We start from the raw sequence: 20,190 nt of genomic DNA, 5'->3' as shown, positions 1-20,190 counted from the left end.
GGTTTATATCATATTGCATGAGTTGATCCCTCTACATCATGTCATCTTGCTTAAAGCGTTACTCTGTTCTCTTGAACTTAATACTCTAGATGCATGCTGGATAGCGGTCGATGTGTGGAGTAATAGTAGTAGATGCAGGCAGGAGTCAGTCTACTTGAATCGGACGTGATGCCTATATACATTATTATACCTAGATATTCTCATAATTATGCTCAATTCTGTCAATTTCTCAACAGTAATTTGTTTACCCACCGTGAATACTTATGCTCTTGAGAGAAGCCACTAATGAAACTTATGGCCCCCGGGTCTATTTTCCATCATATTAATCTTCCGATACTTAGTTTTTTCCTTTGCCTTTTATTTTACTTTGCATCTTTATCAAAAAATACCCAAAATATTATCTTATCATATCTATTAGATCTCACTCAAGTGACCGTGTAGGGATTGACAACCCCTTATCGCGTTGGTTGCGAGGATTTATTTGTTTGTGTAGGTGCGAGGGACTCGTGCGTGGCCTCCTACTAGATTGATACCTTGGTTCTCAAAAACTGAGGGAAATACTTACGCTACTTTGCTGCATCACCCTTTCCTCTTCAAGGGAAAACCAACGCAAGTGCTCAAGAGGTAGCACTAGACGCCAAAAAACGTTCTGATTTTAGATGGGGCGGTGACACTCTGAAGTGACATCCAAGCCTTCTCCTCGATAGCGGTATTGGATTGTGCTTCATTACCCTCAAGCCAGTCCTCCCTTCTTCTCCTGGTAGCCACAAGCATTCGATAAGATGACCTCATAGTGAAAGAACCCTTCTTCTCAAAATTCCATGCCCAAAAGTCCTCCATATTTTTGGTACAAAGAAGAATACTCATTATCATCTATCCATCAGCATCCAAAAAATTATGTTGGATGATGTCTTTCTTACAAGTGGCACTTGATGAATCAATGAGTTCACTTACCAAGGACAGTGAATCGCTGGATAGGCACACTATCAACCTCATATTTTCATCCGTGAGAATCCAATTCAGTGACCATATGAGGGTAGTTGATCAGTCTCTGACCCCCCTTATCAAACCTTGGCGGAGGACATCTCGACCTTCCACTACTACCCGTCATATTTGGGATGGGTGTGTTCCCAATTCTGCACCTAATATGGAGGTGTCCATGAAGTAAATTTCTTTTAACATCCTTGCGCAAAGAGAATTAGGCTGCTGCAAAATGTGACATGCTTGTCTAGGGAACATAGCTAGGCTGGAAAGCTCATGATCTCTGAAGCCCAGTCCACCCATAAACTTGGGTTGTGTCATTGAGTTCCAAGAAACCCAACTGACTTTATGCGGCCCATATTTACTTCCCCACCAAAATTTCCTGATCAATTTATTTGAGATGTTCACACACCCCCTGGATAACATAAAAGAATCCAGGCATATACGCATTAGGCTATGACAGGCTTTATATTTAGAGTGGCCCATCTTTGATGAGTTATCCTACAATGAGAGAACATGGCTTGCCACTGAGGAGGCCTAGGCTGGGATTCATCCGGGCCCCTCTCTTCACAGGTTTTCTCTTCTCTTCCGGAAGGGAAGGCCTATGAAGAGAGGGCCATGATGAAACAACTCATTAGCTCATAGAAATAATATGATATGTCTCGCTTATAGCAATATGTATCACTCGCATCGCCCACTAGCGTAGGAACATGGGTTGGCTTGCAAGGAACCCATCACTTCGGACCATCAGGTGTCGAACGATTTTTTATGAACATTTTTCAAACGGGTTTCTCAAACCTTACATCTTGGCTTTCAAACTTGAAAAAAGTTCATCTAATTTCTTAAAAAATTCATCAAATTTTAAAAAAGGTTCATCAAATTTGAAAAAGGTTCATCTATTTTGAAAAAAAGTTCATCAAACTTGAAAAAAGTTCATCGAATTTGATAAAAAATTCATCAAAATTGGAAAAAGTTCATCAAATTTGAAAAAAGTTCATCGAATTTTAAAAGCCTCATGAAATTAGAAATAAGTTCTTTGAATTTCAAAAAAAGTTCAAAATTTGAAAAATGTCCACGATTTTCATATAAAAACGCAAAAAATAGAAAACCATCAATTTAGAAAAAACGAATTTTAAAAATGCGCATTTAAAAAGAACAAAAAAAATAAAGAAAACCCAAATAAAAACCTCCCAGGCAGTGAGCACGAAGCGGGAAAAAACCCGGTTTGGAAGCTTCCTAAAACAGGGGACTCCCGTGGCGGTAGAGAACAAAGAAATAAAACAAGTTTTATGTCACTACTAGTATTTCGATGGGCCGGCCCAGCGCGGGGGCCCTGCAGGCGCCCGTTAACAAATTGCCCTATAACTGGCGCCTGCAGCACCAAATAAGGTTTGCCTATTATTTATATTCTTATGTTTTGAAAATCGTACGAATCAAAGAGGCTCTAAGGATGAGCTGGTCACCTTTTACAAGTTTTTGACTAAACCATCACATGGGTTAGTGGGCTCACAAGTCACAGCCCATGATTGGTATGTTCGAATCCACTAGTCGACAGCCAACAGCTCCATCAATCCCAAGACCGATGAGGTGGCAGGGTCCGGAGGAAGGAAGCGTTAAGATAAATGTTGACGCGGCAGTCTCGAACCATGCTAGACATGGGGCGGTAGGGGCAGTTTGCAGAAGCTCGGACGGAGCCTTTTTGGGAGTCTCAGTTAGGGTAATTAAATATATATCAGATCCAACAACACTTGAAGCAATGGCAATCAGGGAAGCCTTAGCTCTAGCAGATGATCTTTACCAAAGAAGGGTACATGTGGCATCTGACTGCAAAGTGGTGGTAGAGGACCTCAAGAGGAAGAATCCATCAGCCTATGGTGCTATTATACATGAAATCATAAACCATTCTTTAGATTTTGCTTTCTGTAAGTTTAGTCATGAGTTTAGGAGTTCGAATGTCGAAGCTCACAACATAGCGAAGTTTGCTTTATCTCTCGGGGTGGGTCGCCATGTGTGGTTGGGACACCCGGGAGACCTTCCATCCGTCCCTGTAAACATTGTGACGAACTAATAAAAATTCGTGAGGTTGTCTAAAAAAACTAGTATGTTTCCTTCGAAACATACTCATATGTAAAACAAAAAAGGAAATCTAAAAAAATGTAAGAAAAAAAATGATTTAGCTCTCTTCCAAGCTAATTAAGCGTTTGCTGAAACCGAGTAAGAGTAAAGCGCCTTGCTCCCACCTAAACAGAAGTCAAAGCTTCAACCCATGTTAGGGCATGTACAATGGTGTTATCTTAGAAGTGCCACATAGGATAAATAATGACGTGAAGGAGAGAGAATTCATAAGAAAAGATTTATCTTCTCTTATTTAAGATAAGACAAGAGATGATCTCTTAGCACAATTTGCCTCATCATGTTTTAAGGAATTTCTAGTTATTGAAGATAAGGCTAAAATATAACCCATTGTAGACATACCTTTTTGTCATCTGTAAATTACATACGAGATTTAAAATAAAACTGTCTTATCAACCGTTGTACATGTCCTTACTCATCTTACCATGAGTATCACAGTGCACGCACTGAACCTCCGTTGACTCAGCCCGCGGCGCCACTCCACTCCAACCGGAAGACAGAAGCGCTCTATTATTTCTTTTTAACATTTGGAGGCAGTTTTACAGCGACGAGCATGGAAGCAAAAGAAAAACAAAGAAGGTAGAAACAAAGCCCAAGGTTGCTGTCGATCGACCGGGCGGGTGAGCTTAGCGTAATCGCACACTTCCAAGGACAGTCCAAAACAAAAGCCCCACTGCTGCTACTCCTAGAGTGCTAAAAAAGGCCAGGACGACTCAGATGGATTAGACCGGACTGTGAGTGGTACTCCCTCTATAAAGAAATATAAGAGCATTTAGATCACTAAAGTAGTGATGTAAACGCTCTTATATTTGTTTATGAAGGGAGTACTTTATTAGCAGCTAATAATAATACTATGGAAGTGACGGTGCTCACTGTTCACTCACAGCTGACCAGAGATTAAAACACGTACGTAAAAGTTATCAGCGGCACGGGACCAGCTCGGCTCAGCTCACTCCCTTGTCCGCATCTAGCCGCGCTCCACACCGCAGAGCATCTCTCTCTTTTCCTTCCCTCCCTTGAATCCGCCACCCACGACCACGAGCGCAGTCACAGAGTCCAACTGCAACCCAGCGAGAGGGAGATGGCGAGCAAGGCGGTCACCATCGGCGATCTGATCCACCGCGTCGCCTCCTCCTGCCTCTCCAACCGCTTCCCGGGCAACTACGCCCACCACGGCTCCGACCTCGACGACGACGACGACGACGACCCCTTCGCCGACTTCGGGGACGCCGCCACCCACGAGGAATGCCCGCGCCCCGCGGTCCGCGCGGGCGCGGAGGAGGGCGACGACGAGGCCCGGAGGCTCAGGATCTGGGAGGAGGGGGAGGAGCAGAAGAGGCGGACCAAGAATGCCGCGGCCGCCGAGGAGGAGGCGGAGGGGGCCGAGCGGGCGGGCGACGCGGAGTCCCTCATGGCGGAGGTGTTCGACGCCGTCTCCGGCGTGCGCCGCGCGTACGCGGCGCTCCAGGGCGCGCACTGCCCCTGGGACCCCGACCGGATGCGCGCCGCCGACGCCGGCGTCGTCGCCGAGCTCCGCCACCTCGCGCGCCTCCGCGACCGCTTCCGCCGCGCCGCCGCCAGCCCGGGCGGCCGCATCCCGCGCCCGAGCCCCTCCGCGCCGCCGCTCCGCGAGGCCGTCGCGCCCTACGAGGCCGCGCTCGACGACCTCCGCCGCCAGCTCCAGGGCAAGCAGGCCGAGGTGGACGGCCTCAAGGAGAAGCTCGCCACCGCAACAAACCGCCGCAACGCGCGCCTCCACCCCCCCAAGAAGCACCACCACACCCTCGCGGCCGCCCCCGCCGCGGAGGTCGGCGCGGCGACGGCGGAGCTGTTCGTCGCCTGCGCGGAGCAGGCCCGCGCGGCGACGCGTGCGTTCGCGGCGCACCTGCTCCACCTCCTCCGCGCGGCGGGGCTGGACCCGGCGGCGGCCACCCGGTCCGTCACCAAGATCCCGGTCTCCTCCCCGCAGCTCGCCAAGCACGCGCTGGAGGCGCACGCGACGGCCGTCCTGCTCGGCGGCTTCGAGCACGAGTCCTTCTACCTGGACGGCTCCCTCTCCTCCCTCCTCGACCCGGCGGCGTTCCGGCGGGAGCGGTACGCGCAGTTCCGCGACATGCGCGGCATGGACCCCGGCGAGCTCCTGGGCGTGCTCCCGACGTGCGCCTTCGGGCGGTACGCCGCCAGCAAGTTCGCGTCCCTGCTCCCGCCGCGCGTGGAGGAGGCCGTCCTTGGTTCCGACGAGCACAAGAAGGCCGTGGGCGCGGGCGCGCACCCGCGCACGCCGTTCTACGGGGAGTTCCTGCGGGCGGCCAAGGCGGTGTGGCTGCTGCACCTGCTGGCGTTCGCGCTGGAGCCGCCGCCCAGCCACTTCGAGGCCGGGCGCGGCGCCGAGTTCCACCCGGAGTACATGGAGAGCGTGGCCGGGCCCGCGCCGCGCGGCGCCGGCATGGTGGTCGGGTTCGCGGTGGCGCCGGGGTTCAAGCTGTGCAACGCCGCAGTGGTGCGCGCCCGGGTGTACCTCGTGCCCCGCGGCGGCAGCCGACAGTGACGCCCACCGTGGCTGACGGGCGGGATCACGGATGCGATCAGCCTGAGCCACGGGCCGCCACCCTCCCCTGCTCGTTGGTGCAGCTACCGGGGCTGCACTCGACTCCCTGCCATAATTAGTTCTCCTCTCCCCTGTACCTGGCCCTTGCTAAATCTAAGCCAGTTGCCTCTTCTCTCAAGAAAGTTGATGCCCCCCAAGAGGCTGTAAAATCATACGCATTGTGAAGTGAAGTGCTCCAACTAACAGTACAATTAGCTGGCCCATCGTGTACTAATACTTTCTGACACTCAGTTGGCCCATCATTGCGTGCATTCATGTCGTACTGTGCAGTCACAATGCACCGAGCTGCTTGTTTAGGCAGGACGAACAGCAAGGCATGAAAAATATACTCCCTCCATTCCAAAATATAGTGCGCCCGCACTTCCCGAGGTTCAACTTTGACCATAAATTTAACCAAAACGAGACCAACTGCGGCGGGAGAAAAAAATTATATAATTAAAAACTTCTTTCGAATATGAATTCACTGATATAATTTTTGCTCCCGCCGCGATCGGTTTTGGTAGTTAAATTTATGATCAAAGTTGAAGCACGGAGATAGAGGAAGCACTACATTATGAAATGGAAGGCTACTAGTTTGGAAACACTGAATTAAACAAGAAAGAAGGACGGTGTCTTGATCGACGCATGGCATGAAAAAGGAGTGAAGGTGATAGATCTGTTCAGGTGGGAGACATTGCAGACTTTGTTCCAGCATCATCAGCACATTGCCACAGACCGTAGGAAAAAGGAGGAAAGCAAGAAGCTTGTACTGTAAGCCTTTTGGGCTGAAGGATGGCACACTGATGAAAACAAACTCGATTGGAACTGTTTCTCCAAAGTGGCCTCACTCTGTCAGAAAGCAAAGCAAAGCAAAGCAGATGGAGCAGCACATTTCAAGATTGCTAGACATGCCTTCCTTTTCCGCCATTTGAAGGCTAAATTTCGGGTTTTGACCCTTTTCTGAAACTAAATCGAGATCTGACCCTAGTCTGATTTTTTTTCGATATCTGACCCTTTTGCTACCGCGATGCTCGTGCCTACCACCAGGGACCCTGGCGGTAGCAAAAGGGTCAAATCTTCAATTTTTTTCAAACTAGGGTCAAATCTCGATTTAGTTTCAGAAAAGGGTTAAAACACGAAATTTTGCCCCATTTGAACTGGTTGGTAAATGCATGTACTGATCACAATTATTAAATGAACGAATAGCCTATTGTGCTAAAAAAGAATACAAAGTGTTGAAGCATTGTTCTCTACATGATATAACTGGGTCGAGGTGGAACTTTAGGCCTTGTACAATGGGAGGTGCTTAGGGAGATGCTTAGTAAAATAAACTGAGTTTTCCTTAAGCACCGGTGCTTATTTCTACATGATAGACGCTTACTTAAGCGTCTACTCTCTACAAATAAGCACCGGTGCTTAGAGAAAAACTGGTTTATTTCTCTAAGCATCTACTCCAAGCACCTTGCATTGTACAGGGCCTTAGCAACCAAGTGGAGGTCAGGTCAGGTCCGCGATTTCCCTGGTTCAACAGATCCGATCCTCGTTCGCAAACCAGCGTTTAACACCTGTCAGGCTGAAAGAAGAGATTATTTAGTTATTTCAACATGAATAAGGCTGCAAAAAATCCATTCCCTGTTTACTCCTCCCTACCTAGTAATTTAGTTCAGGATCCATTCACAGAGTTCGTTTAGTTGTTCAAACACATGGTGGTGGAGAGTACTTACGGCTTAACGTTTACTGGCCCACGGGCTAACTCTTCTCTTGTGTTTGTCACCCAATCCAGTGGTCTTCAACAGATCCATATACCCCAAGTGCTTTATTCATATCTCCAGGGCCCAACTGACAAAACTTCTGATTCTATTTCGAAAAACAAAACTACTGATACAGTGGTCTGTGCCTACCTGTTCAGACATGAAAAAAAAATGTGAGAAGCATTTTTCTTTTTGTAAGAACGCACAATATACTCCGTATGAGAAACCAGAATGGGAGGCCCACGAAGCTTACAGGATCTGAAATATATGGAAAGTACTGTGGGGAAAAAGTCAATTTGATGGACACCCTACTGAAATATATGGAACAATGATAACGAAGCTTAGAGGATCTGAAATATATGGAAAGTACTGTGGGGAAAAAGTCAATTTGATGGACACCCTACTGAAATATCATGGAACAATGATAAAATTTCCTTACAGCAGAACCTTAAATATACTTGATTCACTTCACTTGGGAGAGCAGCAATGATAACGAATGAAATGATTGTCCTATCCTATACCCAAAGGCCCACATGTGAGGTCACATACTCCAGATATATAATTTATTTTGTGTATGAAAAATATGCAAGCCTTCTACCTATATGATTTTTTTTACCTATATGATTCTTTTCAGGCCATAACCAGGGGAAAGAGACTCCCCACTTGTACTAGTAACCCCCTAATGATTTTAATACATTACTGCCTGGGTACTGTTTTTTTACTTTATGACCACCAGATGCAAATTGAGTAGCAGATGTTGATTCTTGGAAACTGATGGTTAAATGCTATTGTCCAGTGCTCAGTCATAGGTAAGCGAAAACAGAATTCAGAAGTGCTGACGTATTAGAGACAACTGTCATTACCATTAAGTATTGAGTGCCTCAATTTGATCAAAATCTAGATCTACAAAGCTCTCCTTGCCAAAAAGTGTCATCTGGACAGTAACCTGTGGCAGGTAAAACACTTCTTAGATAACCAGATAATACGAGAAGAAAAGGTAACGGAGAACAGCAAGGCAATTAGCTCACTATGAAGCTGTCATCAGCCATTCAGCCTAACCTTCTTATTTTTGCGATTTACTTCCAGAAGAGAGCCAGTGAAGCCTGCAAAAGGCCCGGAGAGAACATGAACACTGGCACCGAGCGTAAAAGTGTCGTTGCTGGAGGCACCTTTTGAAGTTGATTTCTTGACCTGTTTCTTGATCTTATTAATTAACATAAGTTCAGAGTCTTCAACGGGTTTACCAAAAGACCCCTTATCCCAGTTTTCCAGGTCTTCAAATTCTTTGTCAGCTTTCTCTTGTTCCTCCTTCTCCTTTTTAATAATTGATTCGACCTCTTCAACTGGAATAGGTTTAGGCTTCTTAATCTGCCTTTTACTGCACGGTGCAAGTATTGTTACGATGGCAGGCAAAAGAAGGGCACAACTGATCATACAACAGATATGAGATACGATCTGCTATGTTACTACATATCGCAAATCTAGTATAACTCATACACTGCTACAATTACAGCAAACAAGTTATCGCTTCCAAAAAGTTCTTCATGTCAAGTGCACAGAGCACCATTTTGCTCCAAAAGAAGTCCAGATCATCAAATTGGTACACTAGCTGTTTTGGGGAAATTTGGTACTGAGTAATGCGTGTTGGTCACTTTGTGGGTTAAAGGATTATTCTGCAACTACGGACAGCACATGATTGTACAATATACAATACTCACATCAGAAACACTTCAAAAGTCCAGGGTGGCAAGCTATCTAACATCAGCTGTATAAGCAATAATATGGACAATTCGAACAAGAAAATCGAAGCGAAGAGCGAATAAAGTTTCAGACAGAGGTTAGTGAATGAGTTGAGAAGTACCCACATAGAACCTCTTGTAGCTCCAATGAAACCATAACAACCTTCGGTGTCTCTGATGAAATCATGAAGCTCCTTGTTTAAGGTGCAGTACAGAAAGACCAGCCCAGGATGCAGAGGTTTTGACTTGGTACTGATCAAACCACTTTTCAGCCTCTTCTTCACTTGGATTGCAGGATTGTAAATCTGCAGAGAATATCTGTGAGAAGGACAGCTCAAGGCAGCATGGCTTGCAAATAAGCAGGCTATTGTAGTTGCATTCACCTCACACCTCACTAGCCCAAAGTTTAACATGATTGCATGATTCAAGTAACAAGGACTAAAACTTTTTAGTTGCTGAAAATGAAACGGATGCGAGAATTCACAACCAATAGCCAAATGCATCCTCACAGGTTCTGTTATGCACAATTGTTCCGTAGATGTGAAATTTATGTGGCGATGAGAGTTTTGCACGGCGGCATTGGTCATAGCACAATCCAGATACCCCATGGCACATCACGCTTCAGGTGTTCGGTAAAATGCTCGTGAGAGAGGCCAATGATCAAAACGAACGATCCGCGCTACTCCATCAGGGCGAGCGAAAACCGAAGAGGATGGGAGATTCGGGGCGGTACTACCTTGAAGGAGACCTCGGAGAAGCGGCGGGCGACGGCCTTGGTGATGAGGTCGACGTAGTCGGTGCCGGGCGCCATGGAGACGCGCACGAGCCACCACTGCGGGCCGTGCTCGGCGAGGAAGTCGAGGTTGAGCTCCTCCCGCCACGTCCGCTTCGGCGGCTTCTTCCGCCGCCGCGCCGGCTCGTGGATGAGCCGCTCCTCCACCTCCTCTTTCCAGTCCCGCGCCTTGAGCTCCCTCGCCTCCCTCCGCCTCTCCCTCCTCTCCCGCGCCGTCAGCTCCCCGTCCCCGCCCCCGCCGTCCACCGCCGAGGCCGACACCACCGACGCCGCGGCGGCCCGCGGCGCCGACGCGAGTGCGCAGCGGCACGGGAGCCGCAGGAGTGGATAGACCAAGCTCATTGCTCCCAGCTCTCAAGCCGCTCGGGAACGAAGCGATTGAGTTTTTTTTTTCAAAAACAAAATATAGCCGCTTATCACCTACCGGCCCAGAAACGTGGGCCTTGGCCGGCGAACGTACGCGGGCCCGGAGGCCCACGGTGTCAGCACGAAGCCCATATGAGGACGCGCAGGTCCTCCTCCTCCTCCTCCAAGAAAGAAGAAGAGCAAAACCCTAGAGATTGAGGCGCGGCTGCTCTAGCGTTCCTCTTCGCCTCCGCGGCATCTCGACCACCGCCGCCGCCGCCGAGCTCGCGAGATCTCCGGCCTACTCCGGTCATCCTTCCCCGTAAGCACCGCCGTCTTTGCTCCCCGTCTCTTCCCCCCGTGCCTTCCTCGGACGATTCCCTCGCTTAGATCGGTGCGCTCAGCGATTCTGTCTGTGCAGGCGAAGGCGTCGCGACAATGGCTGCCGCCAAGGACGTGCGGAGCGAGCTGGAGAAGGAGATGGTACGCGCGCCCGTCTTTGCTTCCGGATTTTCCATGTTTTTTTTTGTGCCCTCCTCATCGATTTCGAGTTTGTGATGAGGTTAACTGACGGTGGCTGCGCGGTGCAGATGTTCGGGATGGCGGAGAAGGAGATGGAGTACCGGGTCGAGCTTTTCAACCGGTGAGTGATTCGCCTGTTAGCTAGCTGCTTGCTCTACTACCACCTGGGTGGGGCTTGCGAGATCAGATCACTGGTTGATGCAATGAGTAGAACCGACTCCGTAGCTGTTGTTATACATTGAGGGATGCCATTGTCTGCCCTTGCTGTGGCGTCTCAGACTAGCCTAATGTAGTTTTACAGTTATAACTTATAAGCCTGGTGTTTAATGTCCTTACTGCTTCAGTGATTTCCTTGCAAACACATTTTCCCTGCGCTATGCCAAGTGATTGCCATGCCCTGCATCGGCAACTATGAGTAGGAACTTCTTGATGAGCCGAGGACAATGATATTTTTGAACTGCTTAATAGAATGATCTTCCCTGAACCCGCAAATAATGTGTGTGCACTACTGCTACTCTACTCCTAATAATAGCATAATGTAGTTTGATAGTTATAATCCTGGTGTTTATGTGCTGAAAACTATGAATAGAGCTGTTTGATGAGCCAAGGATAAATATGTTGTCGAACTGCCTAATAGAATGATCTTCCATGAACCTGCAACTAATGTGTGTGATGCTCGTTAATGTACTCCTATATAGCACGTACTAGTCACATTGATTAGGAGAAGAGGTAGTATCGCGTAATTTAGTGACGTTGGCTTGCTATTACTTGTAACTTGTAAGCATCAAGATGCCCTGTACTTTGCTAGTAGTAGATACTCACTTATTCTCATTTGTTGCTTCCTCGTCTAAACTAGATTAATGATGACAAGAGAGAATTTTGTGTTTCGTTTATGTGTTCCAAATATGCTTACATAGGCAGTCACTTCTGAAATGTCAGTCTGACATTGTTATAGGGATGATAAATATTTAGGGCCACTTCTTTTATGGCTTATTTGGAGCTGTGGCACAGCTCCAAATAAGCCACAAAAGAACTGGCCCTTAGCAGCGTCACCATGGTGTATCATCCACTCTGTACTCTTTTTCCTCGGAGATAGTTAGATTGTGCCACATTACTCCTGAATCCTTTTCTATTGTACACATGTTGATGCCGTGAGCCAATTTTTTGTATGCAGGCTTACACATGTTTGTTTTGAGAAGTGCATTGATAAAAGGTACTGGTCGTTCTAACTCGAAATCTCTTGCCATTTTTTTCAACACATCATTGCTTGGTTCTGGATTGCTTTGTTGATTTGCTGTTTATAGTTGAAAACTCAGTAACCAAAATATTGCAGTTATATATTTCTTTCATGTGCTAAGATAATGCAAAAATTCATTATGGTTCAACCAAGCTGGTCAAAATAGTCAAGTGGCGTCTATCTTTCCATCAGTCATCTCTTTTGGTTGTAACTCATTGGTTAACAGCCACAAGAAAGATTTATCCTCTGTTGAATTTAACCGTGGCCTTTACCTGTGATTTGTTCTGTTTCAACAGGCATAAAGAAGGTGAACTCAATATGGGAGAGAACAGTTGCATTGATCGGTGTGTTTCAAAGTACTGGCAGGCAAGTTCCCTTGTGATACATGTGGTTTTTATAGGAAAGAATGATAATATCACTGCCTTTTTGCTTTGGGCAAGAAAACACTGTTTCCTGTGCTTTCATGTGGTTTTTGATTTGGAACTGCTAGCTACCTTAGGGATGTACTATGGATTTGCAGTTTCATTAATCTTCCTTTTCTTTGTTTGCCTAGAAATAATAATGCCCAGCGGTTTAAATATCTACATAGCTTTGATACCCTGCCGAACCCCTCATGTGGCTTCTTCTTTTCAGGTGACTAACATTGTCGGCGGAATGCTCGGGACTCAGCAGACCCCGATGTGAGCGCACTGAGAAGCAGTAGTCGCATTTTCTGTAGCAGGACACCGTCCCCATGTTTCTCCTCTGTTTTTGTTTTGGAATGTTCGCCGTTTCGCTAAGTAAAGCATGAGTGACCGACTAATTCATATATACTGTTCAAAAGGGAACCCTCAGCGTGTCGCGCTTTCCAGTGGTGTACCATGCCACTGAATCATGGGCAGGGGCGCATGCCTGTAATAATTTGGTACAGCTCGATAGATTTTGTTGCCGAAGCTTCTCTTTTCATGGTTATGATTGTGCCTGTGTGGCTGTGTCTGAAGCGCAGAATGCCTGCTGGCATGGATCCTTCTCTAATGTTGACTGCTTTTTTGCTAACTCAATCGAAAGACCAGTGCTATCATGTGCTGTATGTTGGGTACATGAGTAGCTAAAATTGAATACTCCCTACTATCAAAGTTGTCACTGAAACATACTCCCCCCCGTTCATAAATGTAAGCCGTTTAGATATTTCAAAGCGGACAACATATGGACCTAAGTGAATGAATCTGTATGTAAAATCTCTAAAAAGACTTAATTATATTTAGGAACGGAGGGAGTCGTATATAGCACTGAATTATGTCGTGTTTGAGTGACGGGTAATATGGATTAGAGGGAGTAGCTAAAATTGAACAGAAAAAAGGTTGTTCCTTGACCACGAAACAAACTTTGTGAATTGTGGTCACCGATAGTATTTCTTAGAGCAAACGTCATCACGATATGCTAACTTTTGCAACAAGCGAAGCTGGAAGCCAACGATGACAGTGAAAAGGCTAAAAAATGTTTGAGCTTGTCAGTATTAAAAAAAAATCCTCCAATATATCATGTCCTTATAACAATAAAGACACATGATGATAGCACTTTGTGTGCAGACTACAAATGGTCATGTTCTCTGTTGAAATATTTTGTGGATATTTTGAGAGAGAGAGCGTGTGTGTACGTGTCTTCCGCAATAGCTTTGTGTGCAGACCACAGAGGCGAATGATTATAGTAATTTGTGTACAGACCACAAATGGTCATGTTTTCAGTTAAATCTTTTTTGAAGGAAAGTTCAAAAACGCTGAATGAGTCGCATGATCTGCTTCCGAAGAGGCAAATCCCATCACCAATAAACACAAAACAACTGCTTAAATCTGTTCAAAATCACTTCAAAATCCTGGAGCCTACTAGCAGATTCTCAACAATGAGAAGACCAGTTACTTGTATAGCACAGGTTGCCATCTTCAATGGTACCACCAAAAATATGGGCTACACATTTTGTGCAGCAGCTACACGCAAACACAGACACTTGCAGTGCAAACAGAGAGGAGATGCCTGACGAACCACAGCAGTTCAAAGCTTCGAAATTCTCTTTGGAGTTCTGTATATACATGAATTTAGAGAGAGACATAAGACTACAATAATGTCAATTTACAATCTCAAATCCACGGAACGCTATTGCCCATTTTTTTACTTATATGGATATATCGGAGGAGTAATAACTGCCAGCCTAGGAGTTTTGTAAAACCACTGAAGGAAGACACCAATTTAAGTTAGGGGAGGCCAAAAAACAACCCTAGTGCCACTGGTTGCAAAGCATATCTGGTTGGACCGACGACACCCAGAAGCGCAGGCGACCTAGGTACAGAAGAGAGAGGAGGCGTCATCGCGGGCGGCTCTATACAGTCCTAGTTCCTACCGGTTCTCTGGGCTTCCAAGGAGGCGGCGATCCTTAGCTTCTCGTGCCCGTCGAGCTCCATGCCGAGCCCGATGAGCGCCATCCCTTGCAGGTAGTGCGCCGTCGGCCACTCGGGTGATATCCCCTCTGCTCTCCTTGCGTCCTCCAAGGCATCCTCCATCCTGCCAAGCACCACGTTCGCGAACCCTCGCCGCACAAGCATGGTCGGAGACTCCATTGCACCAGTATCGATAAACTGCAAAATGTGCACAGCTCAAAAGTGTAAATCTCAAGTTTCACACTGTCTCAAAGCCACTGTTAAATCGGCTTTGGATCAATTCATATTTCCATGTTATGCAACAAAAGAACTGCTTCTATTAGGAATTAGGCTTGAACTGAACAGTGCAGATGCAGCACATGACATCTCACTTTTAACAATACCCCCAGTCATTCCCCCAGACATGATAATCAAAACATACCCTTGAGTAACACTCCAGCACAGTCGTAAAATCTTTGGATTGAAAAGCATCGTCTCCATTCTTCTTGACCTGAATACTCTCAGATGGTTGGCCAGGCCACGAGCTTAAAGACACCTGCAAGTTCCAAACGTGCAAGTGTGTGCAACACAAAAACTCATTGTTATCAGTTAAAGCAATACATAAAAAGAGCAAGGTGACAAAACTAAATGGTCCCAATTATCTTGTTTGGTGCATTTTTAGATTTTGCATTCTGGGCAAAGTCATATGTATTGGCAAGTACTCTTACCTTAAAACTTGCTGTCTCATCCTCATCATATCCCTCATTTTCCAGCAACTCATGCACCTGCTCAAGGTCTGCTGTCGCATAAGCTTTCTCAGTAGCAGAAAATGAAACTTGTTCTGCGTTCTCCTTGACAGCATCCTGTGAGATGCCCAGTAAAGTATGTGAAGGAGCCTGCAATGAAGATTTAGTTAGAACTATTTAAGCAGGCAAAGGTGCATAACTTTTGTCTAAACGCAATAAAGTTACATAAGTGATATGAGAGAGTGAATCCGCCCATATACTTCAGAGCAGGCAAACTACATAATTTGTTATAAGCGAAACAAAGCTGCATATATGCTTTGACAGAATAAGTCCATCTACTACAAAGTGTATGTAACCCAAAACATTGCTGTTCAGGAGAGGGTGGCTGGACCCCGAGCAACAGGCTCATTATCCCGTCCGTCCATGTGCTGTTCGGGCTAAGCAAAGTATCTTCCAGATCAGATATACGAGAAGCTATAAATCAATTATTGAACAGTGGATACGTATGGCATTGGCCCATGTCAGGCTGGAAAGAGATATGATCTGCTGGGTCAATGACATTCTAAGTGGCCCATATGATGCTTGACAACCATTTATTGTAGCATACCAGCCCTGGTGTACTTTGTTGAGTGCTAAAGAATTAATAAAGTGCCAATTATACAAAGTCCCAACTTTTTTTGCGTGCTAATAATGTTCATAATCACACATCTGTCGTATGCAGTTTTGACTATTGCTAACAGATTCTCTGCAAACAGGTGCAAATTGTGATGAGTATGTGCAACTAAGATCACTGATATTTGTGTATAACGCTCAATTTAAGTGTGAAATTGAGTAATTTATTTAGCTTTTCTTTATTGACACAAAAAAATTATGAAAGCAAAACTGCATATATGGTTTGACAGGATAAGTCCATTTATACACTACAGAAGATGGAGCAGTGTGATTGTTCTCAGATAGCATTAAAAAGAAAAGCAAAGGTAGTTCTGTTGCATTGAAGAGAATAAGTAATTTCCTTGCAAAATAACATTGTACTAGTTGGAAATCGCAGCAAAACAACTAGCTGGTGAGGATTGTGTTATTGCTGGAACTTTTCAATATTATAGAACACCAAGAAATCTATTGAAAATTATCAGTAGGATGGAACATTACAGAAGCGTCTTTTTGAAGGCTTGCAAGAGCAGACACTACTGCTTTCAGGTTTGGCCGGTCGCGAGCTTCATATTGCAAGCAGCGGGATGCTAACCGCACCATTTCGGTTCCATCAGAACTGGAGACGTGACCATCCAAGCAAGAATCCATGAGCACGGTGATGTTCCTTCCTCTGATAAGGTCAAGCGCCTACAAAAAAGAGACAAGTCAATTATTTACTTGGATAAAGTTGATCGTCAACAATGCCAATGCACAAATTTCAACATGATTTCCACTTACATGGCTTGGTGGAATGTGCTTTCCACTTAGGAGGTCAAGCAAGATGGTACCGAAGCTGTAGACCACACTCTCGGGGATTACTCTACCTGCACAACATGAGGGATGAATTTGAGCCTCTAATCAGAAGCAAACATGGCAAATTCATGAAATACGTTCGTGATCACTGGATCACTTGCATATGTATGACACACTTTACCTGTCTTAAGGTACTCAGGAGGTGTGAAAGCCAAATTGGTACTGTAGCTTTTCCCATCTCTGCTGTTCTTCATCAAACCAAAACATGACAATCTAGGGTTGCCATCCTGTAATTCAGAGCAAAAACAAAAAATATATTAGATATCTTGACTCTGGCAATCCCAGCTAGGAAGCAGAGCACACAAGGAGAACAAGTTCTGACTCACCACATCAAAGAGGACCCTGTATGCATGCAGGTCATGGTAGAGAGCCCTCCCTTTGAGGGTGCAGTATTCCAGTGCTTGGGCCACATAGAGTGCAGCTCGCACCCTCATTGCCCAGCTCAACGGTTTGGTCTCCCCTGAGAAGGATAACAACCATGAGCGCAAAATGGAATACCGTATTCAAAATAGAAGCTCTTAAGGAAAACAATTAATGCTAAATGCCCTGAACACATTTCACATGTGAACCAAAATTAAATGCCCCGAACACATTTCACCTGTGAACCAAAACTAAATGGTCCTATCATAGGTACTTTGCCAAGGATAAACATGTGAACCAAAACAAAATGTAGTAAGTAAAGCCATGCCATCGTGCAATAATCACATTCATGAATCATTAATTGCCCATTCTATAAAGTACTCTTGCATATAAAGGCGTAACTAATCACCTGTGCTGATTTCCGGTTATGGTCTAACATAACAAGAATAGGACTAACCCACACAATTAGCAACAGTGTTTACTTAAGCTACCTACATTACCATATACCAAATCTAGAAACAACAGTAAGCATAGACCACATTTGTGACTGCATACAACACACTAGAACAAGCATAGACCGCATATGCGATTGCATACAACACACTTGGAACAAGGAAAGAAGTGTGAAAAACATAAATTACCTACACTAGTATATCAAACCCAGAAACAACACTAGCACGGACCACATTAGTGATTGCATCCAACACACTTGGAACAAGGAAAAAAGTGAGTAACAGACATACAGTGGAAGAGATGCTTTGCGAGGGTATCGTGCGGCATGAACTCGGCGACGAGCAGCCGCTCGCCGCCCTCGCAGCAGCACCCGATGAGGTTGGACAGGCGGCCGCTCCGCAGCAGCCCAACGGCCCTAGCCTCCTCCTGCGCACACGAAAACAGAAAAGCCAAATTCAGTTCAGACTCTGCAGCAGAGGCCAGTCGAGCACTGCATACTAGACGACGATGATCCACCCTGTGGAGCAAAGCAAGCAGCAAGGAAGAGCACGAACCACGAACTGGCGCGCGTCGGGCCAGGCGGAGCGGCCGAAGCGCTTGATGGCGACGGTGGCGCCGGAGCTGAAGAGCGTGCCGCGGTAGACCACGTTGGGCGCCTTCTCGCCGTGCTCGGAGACGATGCGGTCCGTGGCGAAGCCGTCGGTGGCGGCGCGGAGCTCGTCGAGGCTGTACTCCGCGAACACCGGCACGCCGCTGCCGTCCTCCCCGGCGGCGCCGTTCTCTACAGGGGCACGGAGACAAACAGGGTGAGCGCGTGCGTGCGCGCGTCGGGATCAGCCCCGAAGCCGCCGAGCGGATCGAGCCCCCCACCCACCGAACAGGAGCAGACAAGGCCAGCGAGCGAGAAATTGGCCGGGAAAAAAAAGCGAGGAGACCAGGACCCCCAAATGCGGGGCCGCGGCCGCCCTCCCCTCCGCCGGAAAACACGAAACGCGTCGGCGAGCACGAGGGGAGGAGAACGGCGCCCTGAATCCGAGGGCGAGCGGGGAGGCAGGCAGAGGCGGGCAATGCGGGCGGGGGGAGCGGTTGGTGGGGGGTTTGCTTACCGAGGCGGGGCGATTTGAAGTGCGGCGGCCACCAGCAGGCGGAGAGCTTGGAGCAGCGAGCCCCCATGGACGCCGGCCTGCCCGCGCGCGCCTCCTCCGCCGCCTAGATCTCCCTCCCTCCCCCGCTGCGGCTGCTTCCTCCCCGCTACCACCACCACCTCCGCTTCGCTCGCTCTCTCTCTCTCTCTCTCTCGCCTCGCTGCTACTGGTAGGACTCGAATAGACCAAGACTATAATACTCGACGGGAGAGAGAGGAGAGGAGAGGGAGAGGGGAGTGGCGTGTGTGGGGTGGGGTGGGGGGTGGGTTGTGGATCCAAGGAAGGTGGTGGGCTTTCCGCTCTCCTCTCCTGTTGGCTGGCTGAGTTGTTCCTTCGCCGCCCCCTCCTCTCCCCACTTCCCTTTTATATTGCCCCTGCCTCTCCCCATTCCTCATGTCCTGCCCCGATGGACGCATAAACCATCAACCCTGCCCTATTTTGCTCGTTAGAAATTTGAATTCGGTGGACAGGATTTGGTGAAATGTTGTGCTTTTTTATGTGCATGATGTGTTTTTTTGTATATGTAATGTGGGAATGAGCGGGCATATGGTTGTTTAGGGTTTTATTTATGCTTTGTCTGCGGGTTTTATGCGTCGTCTGCTTGAAGAACATGCGTGTGGCCGACAGATTTTTTGAATCTTATTTTGCACGAAGCACCAAGTACACGCTCGGGTTTATCTGTGCTATTAGATGACATGTGTTGTGCGTTACTTATTCTACTGGTTGCTATTTATTTGCTCATTACGTAGTAGTTGTCTTTTACCTGTAAAAAAAGTAGCTGTCTTTACGAGCTTTTGCACTTGCTGGCGGGCGGCTGTCGTATGCGGTATATGCGAGCGTGCGTTACGGGGTCGAGCGAGCACGTGTAAAGTTTGATCGTCGAATCAGTTACACCTTTTTCAAGTTAGTTATTGTGCTCGATGGTAATATCTCCCATTGTATCGCGCCACTCGTGCAATGACGTGCCATGCTCTGTTAATATTGAAATCAGAAGCTTGGAGGCTGGAGCCATGATCAAAGCTGGAGCCAGTAACAAACCGTAGTATGCTTTCTTGATTAGAGAGATCATTAGCGGTATGGGGGAAAGATTCTTACATTACTCACATTCGCCGGAGCTGTCACTACTCATTTCATGGCTAATTTGGGTAGAGCGGTTGTTTGACTGAGCTTTGGTCCGTAAGAGGTCCTAGAAATTATTGGATGAGTTTGTATTCCCAAATTTTGAGTAATGCAATAATTTCTTTGAGAAAAGGACATGAGTGGAATATTTCTCATGGGGAAAAACACTTGAGTGTTACTTTGCATCACTGAAGCAAGCGAATATCATTATACATCATAACATTGCGAATAGCTAATGATTTTCAGGTTGTACATGTGACTTGCATTAGTGAATCAATTGGTTTAATGGACTTTTGACATTATTATATCAGCTATTATGTATGCTAATGAAGTTTCATGTTATGCTAGAAATAACAGTTAACGGTTACCAAATACGATAGTTGTTC

The 20,190-nt window shown here is 46.7% G+C and overlaps 4 protein-coding genes across 4 annotated transcripts; 2 read left to right on the top strand and 2 right to left on the bottom strand.

The window, feature by feature from the left end:
- The first annotated feature begins 3,610 nt into the window (after positions 1-3,610).
- Positions 3,611-5,905, top strand: LOC125511247 (protein GRAVITROPIC IN THE LIGHT 1). The gene has a single exon (XM_048676573.1). It carries the CDS (start codon positions 4,196-4,198, stop codon positions 5,660-5,662), a length of 1,467 nt encoding a protein of 488 aa, XP_048532530.1. The 5' UTR covers positions 3,611-4,195; the 3' UTR covers positions 5,663-5,905.
- Positions 5,906-6,842: 937 nt separating this feature from the next.
- Positions 6,843-10,367, bottom strand: LOC125511244 (transcription termination/antitermination protein NusG-like). The gene is made up of 6 exons (XM_048676571.1): positions 9,928-10,367; positions 9,318-9,496; positions 8,512-8,830; positions 8,316-8,398; positions 7,426-7,602; positions 6,843-7,274 (listed from the first exon to the last, which is right to left on the bottom strand). Exons 1-4 carry the CDS (start codon positions 10,324-10,326, stop codon positions 8,318-8,320), a joined length of 978 nt encoding a protein of 325 aa, XP_048532528.1. The 5' UTR covers positions 10,327-10,367; the 3' UTR covers positions 6,843-7,274; positions 7,426-7,602; positions 8,316-8,317.
- A 126-nt stretch (positions 10,368-10,493) lies between these two features.
- On the top strand, positions 10,494-13,039 carry LOC125511245 (mitochondrial import inner membrane translocase subunit TIM10). Its single transcript, XM_048676572.1, has 6 exons — positions 10,494-10,651; positions 10,751-10,812; positions 10,920-10,972; positions 12,026-12,064; positions 12,385-12,454; positions 12,722-13,039. The coding sequence occupies exons 2-6, from the start codon at positions 10,768-10,770 to the stop codon at positions 12,770-12,772; spliced, it is 258 nt and encodes an 85-aa protein (XP_048532529.1). The 5' UTR covers positions 10,494-10,651; positions 10,751-10,767; the 3' UTR covers positions 12,773-13,039.
- A 1,056-nt stretch (positions 13,040-14,095) lies between these two features.
- On the bottom strand, positions 14,096-19,016 carry LOC125511243 (serine/threonine-protein kinase BSK5-like). Its single transcript, XM_048676570.1, has 10 exons — positions 18,647-19,016; positions 18,095-18,321; positions 17,831-17,966; positions 17,054-17,187; positions 16,849-16,954; positions 16,653-16,738; positions 16,374-16,562; positions 15,207-15,374; positions 14,921-15,034; positions 14,096-14,697 (listed from the first exon to the last, which is right to left on the bottom strand). Exons 1-10 carry the CDS (start codon positions 18,711-18,713, stop codon positions 14,452-14,454), a joined length of 1,473 nt encoding a protein of 490 aa, XP_048532527.1. The 5' UTR covers positions 18,714-19,016; the 3' UTR covers positions 14,096-14,451.
- Positions 19,017-20,190: the final 1,174 nt, after the last annotated feature.

The sequence above is a fragment of the Triticum urartu genome, chromosome 5 (assembly GCF_003073215.2).
Source record: "Triticum urartu cultivar G1812 chromosome 5, Tu2.1, whole genome shotgun sequence".
NCBI classification, from domain to species: domain Eukaryota; kingdom Viridiplantae; phylum Streptophyta; class Magnoliopsida; order Poales; family Poaceae; genus Triticum; species Triticum urartu.
Note: the sequence above shows the minus strand (reverse complement) of the source record. Positions and strands in the feature narration are given on the sequence as shown.